Source organism: Macaca fascicularis, chromosome 17 (genome assembly GCF_037993035.2).
Source record: "Macaca fascicularis isolate 582-1 chromosome 17, T2T-MFA8v1.1".
In the NCBI taxonomy this organism is placed as follows: Eukaryota; Metazoa; Chordata; class Mammalia; order Primates; family Cercopithecidae; genus Macaca; species Macaca fascicularis.
Genome location: NC_088391.1, coordinates 39901199 through 39913636, shown reverse-complemented (window position 1 = coordinate 39913636; position 12438 = coordinate 39901199). Strand labels below are relative to the sequence as shown.

At 36.0% G+C, this 12438-nt stretch overlaps 1 protein-coding gene across 12 annotated transcripts in view; it reads right to left on the bottom strand.

Moving 5' to 3' along the window:
* Positions 1–12438, bottom strand: part of TDRD3 (tudor domain containing 3) — a 199526-nt gene that overhangs the window by 90620 nt on the left and 96468 nt on the right. For all 12 annotated transcript variants that reach the window (XM_074021591.1, XM_005585951.5, XM_065533307.1 and 9 more), the window contains 2 exons: positions 11081–11230; positions 2741–2881 (listed from right to left, as the gene is read on the bottom strand). In XM_074021591.1, coding sequence (XP_073877692.1) covers positions 2741–2881; positions 11081–11230 — 291 coding nt within the window. The remainder of the gene's footprint in view (positions 1–2740; positions 2882–11080; positions 11231–12438) is intronic.

Sequence of the window (12438 nt, the reverse complement as noted above, 5' to 3'; positions counted from 1 at the left end):
AATGATTGGGATCTAAACCCAGATATTCAAGCTGGAAACAACAACCCCCTTAGGGTCCTCTCCCATTTTATGGGAGCTCTGTTTTCACTCTATTAAATCTTGCAACTGCACAATCTTCTGGTCCATGTTTGTTATGGCTCAAGCTGAGTTTTCACTTGACGTCCACCACTGCTGTTTGCCGCCATCGAAGACCCGCCGTTAACTTCCACACCTCCAGATCCAGCAGGTGTCCACTGCGTTTCTGATCCAGTGGGATGCCAGCTGCCACTCCCTATCAGGCTAAAGGCTCGCCATTTTTCCTGTATGGCTAAGTCCCAGGTTTGTCCTAATTGAGCTGAACACCAGTAGCTGGGTTCCACGGTTTTCTTCTGTGACTCATCACTTCTAATAGAGCTGTACCAGTCACCGCATGGCCCAAGGTTCCATTCCTTAGAATCCATGAGGCCAAGAAGGCCAGGTCAGAGAACAAGAGGCTTGCGGCCATCTTGGAAATGGCCGGCCACCATCTTGGGAGTTCTAAGAACAAGAACCCCACCAGTAACAATAAGGCTCTCACTCAGCGCAATCTTAGCAGATTTGAGGCTCAGTATCTGTTCTGAAGCCAGGAGATAGGATGCCTTTCATTATTTTCTTTCATCACTTTGTCCACTGAACTTAGGAGCAACCAACCAGCTTCATTTTGTTCCCTGGTTCTCCATATATGGTCAAAGGTATTATGTATAGAGTTACTAAACTCCTTGCCTCTCACAAGTGATGAACCAAAAATGTCAAATGTATTTATTTTGCATAACTCTCTAAAAAGTTCATGTAAAGGACAATCAGTGTTCTCCACACTATTAGCAGTACAGTCCTTAGCAGTTTTGGATCTAATTATAGTAAGCAGCCAACTCCAAAAACCCCAAATCTAACGAAAGAACCACATCCTTAAAATTTTGTTCCTCTAGAACCACTCCTGGTACCAAAATCTGTATTAGGGTTCTCTACAGGGACAAAACTAATGGAAAATATATATATATATATAAAGGGGAGTTTATGAAGTATTAACTCACAAGGTCCCACAACACGCTATCTGCAGGCTGAGGAGCAAGGAGAGCCAGTCCAAGTTCCAAAACTGAAGAACTTGGAGTCTGATGTTTGACAGCAGGAAGCATCCAGCACAGGAGAAAGATGTAGGCTGGGAGGCTAGGCCAGTCTGTCTTTTCATATTTTTCTACCTGCTTATATTGTACACTGGCAGCTGATTAGATTGTGCCCACCCAGATTAAGGGTGGGTCTGCCTTTCCCAGGTCACTGACTCAAATGTTAATCTCCTTTGGCAACATCCTCACAGACACACCCAGGATCAGTATTTTGTATCCTTCAATCCAATCAAGTTGACACTCTGTATTAACCATTACAGTCATAAGATTCGAAATTATGATTTAGGAGTTATGCAGCTGGAGGCTACAAGATTCTGACCCTCTGCAAACTGCTCCTAAGATCAGTGCTCCTGGCTCACTGGCTTCTCCCACCCACCAACTTGTCCTTAAAAAACTCTGATCCCACTGGGCATGGTGGCTCACGCCTGTAATCCCAGCACCTTGGGAGGCAGAAGTGGGTGGATCGCCTGAGGTCAGGAGTTTGAGACCAGTTTTACCAATATAGTGAAACACTGGTCTCTACTAAAAATAATAATAAAAAAAAAAAAAGCTGGGTGTGGTGGCAGGTGCCTATAATCCCAGCTACTCAAGAGTCTGAGAGAGGAGAATCATTTGAACCCAGGAGGCGGACGTTGCAGTCAGCCAAGATTGAGTCATTGCACTCCAGCCTGAGCCTGGGCAACAAGAATGAAACTCCATCTCAAAAAAAAAAAAAAAAAACCGCTCTGATCCCTGAATGATCGCTGAGACTGATTTGAAGCAATAATAAAACTCCAGTCACTCACAATAGCTGGCTCTGCATGAATTACTCTTTCTCTACTGTAATTCCCTTGTCTTGATAAATCAGCTCTATTTAGGCAGTAGGTAAGGTCAATCCATTGAGCAGTTACATAACACTAAGGAGAAAGCCAAGAAATCATGGAAATACCCATAAATGCTCTAATATTGTTATACTGCTGAATTTACCCACACTTGTAACCATCTACCTCTGAACTCTTGTTATATGAAATAATAAACCCCCATGGTTTAAGCTGTTTTTGCATAATTTGTACACTATAGAGAAAAATCAACCAAAGTCATTCAACCTCTAAAGGCAGAGGAAAATGAATTTTTGCCAACATCCTTAGATTTGAGAACACTGCAGCATGCCAGAAGTATGTTTGACTCCACTCATTTATCTTAAAAATTCAAGAATATTTTGCAATTGGGTCCACATAATACATATGCTTGTTTTACAATATTCTTCCCAAAAAGCAGTAGAAAACAAAACAAAATCACTTTGGACAAAATTTGACAAAAAATGTGGGGAAGGTGGGGAAACACAGAAAAATGTATGTTTTCGATGCATCATCTTTTGATGGCTTTTTATCAATCCATTCCAAAATATATTATTAGTAATTTAAGTGAGATAGAAGTTTTAAGTAAATTATTTTTCAAACATTCCAAATTTTTCATGATTTGTTATCCTTAATGAAAGCCTTCAAGAGTTATAACATCTATCCATAATACATTGCACAAAGCTAGTGGTGGTGGTAAGAAAGAATAAAAGAATCATTTAAAGAAGTAACACTTTAAATTTGTGGTTGGTTCTTTAGCCTTACCAGTTCTCTATAGACACCATCATGTTTTCCCTCTGATTTGGTTGACTTTTCTTTCTGTAAAACTTCCCTATTTCGGTTACCAGCAGCATTCATATTGAGATTACTTCTGGCACCACCACCACCTCCTCCAAATGTCTTGGTCTTTAGATAAGAGAAAGATAAAAGAGAGGTATGTAAACGGCATTTAAAAATAGCTCTAAAAACTAAGCTATGACTAAAAACAACTGAAGTAATTAAAAGTCTCTTAATTATGTTTTACATGAAAAAATACAATATTAACTTATTCTTTTTGAATAGCAAACATATCTACTACTTACAATCTCTTTTATTCACAAATCCAGGCCAGGCAATAAAAATAATTACATGATTTGTGAATAAAAGGGAAGTCATGAAAATGAGTGTACAACTATAGAGAAGAAAATAATACAAGCATTATGAAGATTACTTGTTAAAATGATTTTAGGTAAAATACTTAGACTACTGTCTTGAGAGTTGGGTTCTAAATCCAGCTATCAGGCAAGGTTATCTTTAGAATCGATAAAATTATGTCCATAATTCAGTATTATGATTGCATAATCTTAGTAAACAAGTTTGAACATTAGATTAAAACTCTCATTACTAATTTATTATTTACATGAATCAGGTAATATGTCATTTCTTCCCAATTACATATAAAAGCTTTTAAGTCTGTATTTCTTATTTGGCCTATCTTTTTTGAATAAACATATGTGACATTAAATTTGAAATTTTGATTTGATATTATTTTTGTTTTTCAAAACTATTAGGAAAAGATTAGGACATAAAGAATGTTGGTTTGGAAAGATACAAATTCATAACTGAAAAGCATCCCCAGTTGTTACCTGTATAGTATGAACATTTGGTTATACAATACTTTTATAATTTTTTTTTTGTTTTTTGAGACAGGGTCTCATTCTGTCACCCAGACTGGAGTACAGTGGCACGATCTCAGCTCACCACAACCTCTGCCTCCCAGGCTCAAGTGATTCTCCAGCCTCAGCCTCCTCAGTAGCTGGGATTACAGGCATGTGCCACTACCACCCGGCTAATTTTTGTATTTTTAGTAGAGATGGGGTTTCACCAGGTTGGCCAGGCTGGTCTCAAACTCCTGACCTCAGATGATCCACCCACCTTGCCCTCCCAAACTGCTGAGATTACAGGCATGAGCCACTTCACCCGGCTAATGTTTTTATAGTTCTAATAGATATAATAAAAGAAGATACTAAAACAATTTTTATTAGAGACAATGACCAATATTTTAAAATATGTTTTAAAATGATTACAGTAAGGAAACATCTTAGATATAAATTTATATAACATTAGAAAATTATTTTATACATAATAAAATACAAAGAAGTATACATGAAAATTTTGTTTAAATGTTGGATGAGCACTAATGGATAACATATTAAGTATCTCTATTAGGTAGCTGATAAACTAGAGTATTTACATTTAACTCAAATCAAAATTAAAACCACATCTTCAATCACCAAAGATTCATTACTAGATTCATTAAATTTTTGGTTTATGGAATCCCAGAAAGAAAAAATATTTGAAATGTCTTCATAGTCATTACTTGTATAACTAGAAAAATATATTTATTAATGTGATACAAAATTTATTAGACTGGGAGACAAGGTAGCACAGTTAAGCACACTGGCTTTGGAACTAGACAAGGCTGGGACTTATCTTGGCCCAGCCACTATCTTTAGCCTTCAGGCAAGTCACTTAACTTCCACTTTCCACAGAGCCTCAGGTTTTTCATCTTTAAAACTGGGATTAGAAAACCTACCTCATTGGGATATTGGGAGCATTAAATGACATCATTGATATGAAGTGATTATCTCAGTAGCTGGCACATGGCAAACACTCAATAATAGATGGTATTTACTATTTTGGTTAATATACTGGAAAAAAATTACCTGAAAAGTCTGGAATCTCACCTGCTCCAAATTAAATATATTTCCAAAATTTACAACCCATAATTCCAAAAGTGCTTTTTCCTTTGGTGCCAGTGAAATAGTCCCATCTTCTGGATGCATTTACTTATAATTTTCTTTCCATTTTATGGATTAAGGAATAGGATAAGTAGCATTTTCAGAGTTGCTTTTTACTGCTCTAAAATGGTTAATACTCATTCATATAAAATATCTAGAACCATCACAACCTAAACATTACCCATAAGGTAACTGGTGTTGCCCTTTATGAGCCACACCTTTTTGTTCATATTATATGAATTAGGCATCCATGAGATCATCATGAGTGTAAAACTCAAGTGGGCCTTAATGCTGTCTAGCAATCTTAACATATTTCCCTAGCCCACACATATACCTAATCTTCTAGACCACTATTTTACACATTCTCCTCACTTCTCAAACCTCCTTCTCTTATGTCGCTGTTGACTATGCTTACTTCCTTATTTAAAAAAAAAAAAAAAAAAAAAACTGAAATAATCATTAAAGAACTCACACAGATTTTGACCACATCAACCCACACACTGTTGGTACATGCATGGTTATACTTTATCTTAATCCCGTATGATTTATCATACCACCAACCATATGAATGTTAAGAGGAATGAGGATGGAATAAACAACTTCCTCGATTCTATATTAATTCTAAGTGCTCATCTTATATAACTTTTCAATTGCCTTTGATAAGTTTAACACTTCCTTCTCCATAATCTATTTTCTTCATTATCTGTTTTTATCCTGTTATTGGTCATGCCTTGGCTGGTTCCACTTCTGCCATCTAGGCTGTAAGTTCAACTTGAAGTGTTACAGGGTTCATTCCTTAGCTTTTTCTGTTCTCTATCAACATTCATTCCTTTGGTGATCTCATTTGGCCTCATAATTTTCAATGCCATCCATATGTCTACAACTCTCAAGTGCATGTATCTATTTTAAAGCTCATTCTTCAATCTTACTGTCTATTAAACATTATGTCTATTACTGCCTATTAAACTACATGCATGTCTGGTAACTACCTCAATATTCACATGTTCAAAATGGAGCACCAAATCTTCCTCCCCTCACATCTGCTCCACTCCAGGCTTCTTCATTTCAAGGCAAGCAACTCCAATGTGCCAATTTCTCTGGGTAAAACCCTTAGATTCATTTTTTTTTTTTTTTTTTTTTTGAGATGGGGTTTCACTCTTGTTGCCCAGGCTGGAGTGCAATGGCGCAATCTAGGCTCACTGCAAACTCGGCCTCCCGGGTTCAAGTGATTCTCCTGCCTCAGCCTCCTGAGTAGCTGGGATTACAGGCATGCACCACCACGCCCAGCTAATTTTGTATTTTTAGTAGAGACAGGGTTCTCCATGTTGGTCAGGCTGGTCTTGAACTCCCGACCTCAGGTGATCCGCCCGCCTCGGCCTCCCAAAGTGCTGCGATTACAGGCATGAGCCACTGCACCCGGCTAGATTCATTCTTGATACCACATCTTCTCTTGTACCCTGTATCCAATCTCAGTAACCCTAATGGCTCCTCCAAAATTCCAAAATCTGACCACTCTGCGCTACCTACACAACTGCTATATTTGTCCAAGCCATCATCATTTTTTTTAAAATCCTAGATTACTTTAATAATTCTCTATTTGTTGGTTTCCAATTTTCCTTCTCTATAACCAAGTCTGAACACAGCAGCTAGAATTACTCTTTTAGAATATAGGTCAGCTGATGTTACTGCTGTGCTCAAAACATTCCAAAGGCTCCCATTTCTCCTTGAATGAAGTATAATGTCTTTACAGTAGTTTACAGGGCCCTACATAAGGAAACCTCCATTATCTCTCTTGACTTTAGCTTCTACTACTTGTCCCTCTGATCTCTCTGCTTCCGCTGGTCACTCTGCTGTTTCTCTGTGCTCCTGCTTTAGAGTCTCTGCCATGGCTTTTCCTTCTGCCTGGAATACTCTTGCTCAGATAACCAAGTAGTTAATTATCTTACCTCCTTCATATCTTGGCTCAGCTCTCACTATCTTGAGTCCTAAACAGACTATTATATTTAAAATTGCAATCTGCTTATTTAGTATGTTTATATTACTATGATTGAGATCTTCTAAGTTACATCGATTGAGTCCCACAATTATCACCGGATAACCTCGGGCAAGTCCCAAGTTTGTCTGTTAGTTTTGAGCCTCCATCAATTATCTCACATATAAATTGAGATGTTTTGATGTCTGCTGTAAAAAAAAAAAAAACAAAAAAAAAAACTAAGATGCTTTATTTATCAAATATTTATGGGAAAATATAATATCAATTGTGACAACAAAAAGAAGCACATTACAATAGGTTAACTATGCTCCCATAAATAGACAGCTGTAACTGCATCCAACAAAATCCTTGGTAGAAAAGTTCATTTGAGTTAAATGTGAATCAAAAGAACATCTTTCTATAATCATTTTAAAAATATATATTCTCAATATATTCTGAAACTCCATAATTTTATAAATTTCTGGAAAAAAAATGTTTCATGCAAATTATGTAAAACATATTAGCTTAAAAAATGGTAAAACTGGTTTTTTAAAAGTATGCCTTGGATAGAGGAAAACATAAAGAGTAGCAATAGTCATGTTTATTGAGAGCTTTGAGCAAGAGTATTATGATTTGTGCCAAGTAGCAGTAGTATTGGCTCTAAATGTTTAAATTCTCACATATGAAGTAGGTACCATTATTATCTCTGAGTTTCACAGATGAAAAAAATAAAAAACAGGGGATACAAAAAGCTGAATAACCATCCAAAGGTGTCGGCAGGATATGCTTCCAGCCTGTGATTCCAGGGCTTGTGCTTCTGGCCCCTACATTAGACTGACAACAGAAAGACATTGCGGGAAGAACAACCAAAATTCAAGAACACTACTACTTACACTTCAAAATTAAATAGGAAAGCAATTATAAGCTAAGCTTCATTCTGTAATGAATTGAATTCTTATTCCTTTTGAATAAAGGAAATAATTTCAATCTCACTGGTTAAGAAATGTCTATCTATGTAGCAACTAATTTATGACCTAAAATTTCTTATCAATCTAAAAGAAATCAGTAAATAACTAGGAAAAACACCTATTACAAATAAGCAAAAAATTCAAAATAATAAAAAGAGAACCTTTGGCTGTCAATAATATAAGAGGAAGGGGTTTGTTGCTTCAGGTTGGTCTGGGCAAAGATTTTTTGGATAAGACCACAAAAACACAGGCACACAAGTAAAAATAGACAAATGAGATTATATCAAACTAAAAAGCTTCTGTGTAGCCAAGAATTCAATCAACAGAGTGAAGAGACAACCTACAGAATGAAAGAAAATAATTGCAAACTATTCATCTGACAAGGGGTTAATATCTAGAATATATAAGGAACATAACAATTCAAAACCAAAACAAAACAAAAAAATACACCCAGCCAGGTGTGGTGGCTCATGCCTGTAATCCCAGCACTTTGGAAGGCCAATGTGAGCGGATCACCTAAGGTCAGGAGTTCGAGCCTAGACTGGCCAACATGGCGAAACCCTGTCTCTACTAAAAATACAAAAAAAAAAATTAGCCAGACACAGTGGTGCACACCTGTAGTCCCAGCTACCTGGGACGCTGAGGCTGGAGAATAGCTTGAACTTGGGAGGCAGAGGTTACAGAAAGCCGAGATCACACCACTGTACTCCAGCCTGGACGACAGAGTGAGCCTCTGTCAAAAAAAAAAAAAAAAAAAAAAAAAAGCCAAACAATCCAATTTAAAAATGGACAAATGATTTGAATATCATTTTTCAAAAGACCATAAAAATGGCCAACAAGTATATGAAAAAATGTTCAACATCATTTATCATTGAAATCAGCCCAATAGTCCCATAGACCGTTTTTTTGTATAAACACAAATTGAACCTTCTGATCTTAAAGTCTGAAACTTTCATTTGATTTATCTTTATCTGAGTTCCTTCCTCAGTTGACACTCAGGCCTTTCAAAAAGTATCAAGAACTAAAATTCACCAGACCACCACATCCAGACAATGAGATGCCACACCCCTCATTCATCATAATTGCTTCCTTACCCCTCCTTAGTTCCTATTTTCCTGCACATAGATTTCTTCTCTGCTATATAAACCCCTAATTTTAGCCCATCGGGGGGATGGATTTGAGACTGATCACCCATCTGTTCAGCTGCAGCACCCAATTAAAGCCTTCTTTCCTGGCAACACTCATTGTCTCAGTGATTGGCTTACTGTGCAGTGAGCAGCAGGATCTAGACTGAACCCTGGGTGTCTCAGTAACATCATCAGGGAGATGCAAATCAAAACAAAATGAGGTATTATCTCAACCCAGTTAAAACTGCTATAATCAAAAGGACAAAAAAAAAAAAAAAAAAACCGGTGAGGATTTAAAGAAACAACTCTTATGTACTGTTGGTGGGAATGTAAATTAGTGCAGCCATTACAGAAAACAATATGGAGTTTGCTCAAAAAAACTAAAAATACAACTAGCATATGATTGAGCAATCCCACTACTGGGTATTTATCCAAAGGAAAGGAAAGCAGTAGGTCAAAGAGATAACTCCCATATTTACTGCAGCACTAGTCACAATAGCCAAGTTATGAAATCAACCTGAGTGCCCACTATCAGATGAAGGGATAAAGAAAACGTGTTATAGAGTCATCCTTTGTTATCCATGAGGAATTGGTTCTAGGACTCCCACCACTCTCCCACTCCTAGGAGATAAAAAAAAAAAACATGGATGCTCAAGTCCCTTACATAAAATGATATAGTATTTGTATATAACCTATGCACATTCTCTTGTATACTTTATTTTTTTAAATTTTTATTTTTTGAAATGGAGTTTCGCTCTTGTTGCCCAGGCTGGAGCGCAATAGTGCAATCTTGGCTCACTGCAACCTCTGCCTTCTGGGTTCAAGCGATTCTCCTGCCTCCGCCTCTTGAGTAGCTGGGATTACATGCATGCATCAGCATACCCAGCTAATTTTGTAATTTCAGTGGAGACAGGTTTTGCTATGTTGGTCAGGCTGAGGTGATCTACCCACCTCAGCCTCCCAAAGTGCTGGGGTTACAGGCATAAGCCATGGTGCCTGGCCACTCCTATATATTTAAATAATCTCTAGATTACTTATAATTCCTTATATGGTACAAATGTTATATAAGTAGCTGTTATACTATATCCTTAGGAAATAATCACAAGACCAAAAAAAAGTTTGTACACATTCAGTATAGATGCAACCATCCCTTTTCCCCCCACAAATATTTCTGATCCACTGTTGGTTGAATCCATAGTTAGGAACAGCTGAATCCACAGACATGGAGACCTGACTGCCTATACATAATTGATTATTATTCAGTTATAAAAAAGAAAGAAATCCTGCCATTCTCAGCAACATGGATAAGCCTGAAGGACATTACATTAAGTGACATAAGCCAACCACAGAAAGACAAATACTGCATATTCTCACTATGTGAGAGATAAAAAGTTGTCTCACAGAAGAGCAGCACAGTAACTAGAGGCTGGGAAGGGTGAAGGTTAAGGGAGAGTGGGAGAGGTTGATTAATGGGAATTAAATTACAGTTAGGAGGAATAAGTTCTAGTATTCTATGAAACACTAGGGTGATTATAATTAGCAATAATTTATTGTATATTTCAAAATAGCTAGATGCGTTTTGAATGTTCTCAACACAAAGATGGTAAATGTTTGAGGTGATGGATACAGTAATTACCCTGATTTGATCATTACACATTGTACACATGTATCAAAATCCACATGTACCTCATACATATGTGTAATTATTATTTGTCAGTTAAAAGGGAGGATTTGTGTGTATGTAAATACATATATGTAAAAATAAAATTATTTACTATACACTAAATAAAATTAAGTATAAAGACAAAAATGTTAATCCTGACCCAGTGACAGATCAGCTGATTTTTATTCATCTCTCAGAAGTTGCTATTTCTCATAAGTTGCTATTAATAAGGGGAAATTATCTCCAAAAAAGTGGCAACTAGCCCATCTACTAATAGGAAACTAACTGCCAGAATAAAAAGTGGGTTCAGTTGCTACATTGTCTTAAAAAAAGGAAGAAGGAGAAAAGGAAGGTAATTTGCCAGCAAGAGTAACTTATTAGAACTACCATGGAGATCTGGAAACAGAACACATGATAAAATATGTAAGATCCCATAAAGTGGCAGGGCATTCCCACTTATGGAATATGCAAGAAGAATAAGGTTAAGCGTTTGTTGAATTAGTTAGCTTATATGAAAAGACAATAACGATCACAAAAAATCTAAATAGAACAAAATGATAAGAAATAAAAAATGTGTAATGATTTGATTTCTTACTTCTTTGCTCTTTGCAACTTCAGCAATAGCAGCCGTCCTTTGCTTTTCAAATTCATCATTATCATTTGTAGGTTTGATAGGCATTGTAACTTGCAATGTTTTTCTTCGATCAAGTTCTCTGCTATCCACTTGGACATGAGATACACACTTCTGGTAAAACAAGTAAGAACAAGTCAACTTAGTAGTTCCAAAAGAGATTCAAGTTTTCATTATAAAATACTTCTTCTTCAAAAGTATCTTGTATCTTTTATAATAGCTAAAAGCCTACACAAATAAAATTCTATCCCATGTATTTAAAAGTAAAAGTAGAAAACCAGAAAAGTAACTTTTCAATAAACATAACTAGTAAATAAAATTAAAAGCTATATAAATATGAGGCCATCTAAGCAGGGCACATATTTAAAACATACAATGGGTCAAGAGAGCTAACTTTCATTTTAGGGTAATAAATAATTTTAGATTTCAAACAATCTTGAATAATGCACAATAAGACATAAATTTGGTTTTGCAATTAAGAGCTTAATTTCCATATTATACCACAGTATCCCTATGTGGATTGGTTAGTACAATTATATTAACATATAAAAAGATGTCTGTGCACTTATAAACCACACTCTAAAAACATACCCTCCCCCCACATCAGGCTTCAAAGTTTTTACACTTTTGTCTCATCAAGTAAAAAAAAGGCATCACTGCCTAAAAAGAAGCCCTCGATTCTGATCTCCAGTCCAATCTTACCAGTAAAAATAATATAAAATGAACTTTTTCTCAACTCATTAATAGGGAAAATGAGAAGATCTCAAAGAAATGTATTCCACAAATACAGAAAAATTTCAGTAATATAAACATATCGTGTTGATGCCAATACACAGCCAGCATTACCTATCTTCAACCCATGTACAAGGCTGTAAGATGCTATATAAGAATTTTTTCAGAATGAACTTTATAACCAAATAATATTATTGAAATTATACCCTTTATTATATTCTCTAACCCCCAGGAAGCTATAAAACACACTTCAAAGTCTTAAGAATAATTAGATCATAAGTCTCTCTGGAAGAGAAATGTTATCACCAAAATGTTTAAGGGTAAAGTAAATTTTTACAAATATACTATTATTTTCAAATATAAGTTATTAGAATGTTTGCACTGTTTTCCCTATGGGGGGTTTTCATTACACTGGGAGAATATCAACCATCAACATGGATCACACCATAGGACTTCATACTTCCTTTTATCTTGGCTATCTCTTCTTCCAAACTCAGTAAAAAAAAAAATCAATGTTATTTTTAAAATGCTTTAAAATAGGTTTGATGCAAAAATGACTTACTTAAGTTAGAGTAGATCTTATAAAAGGC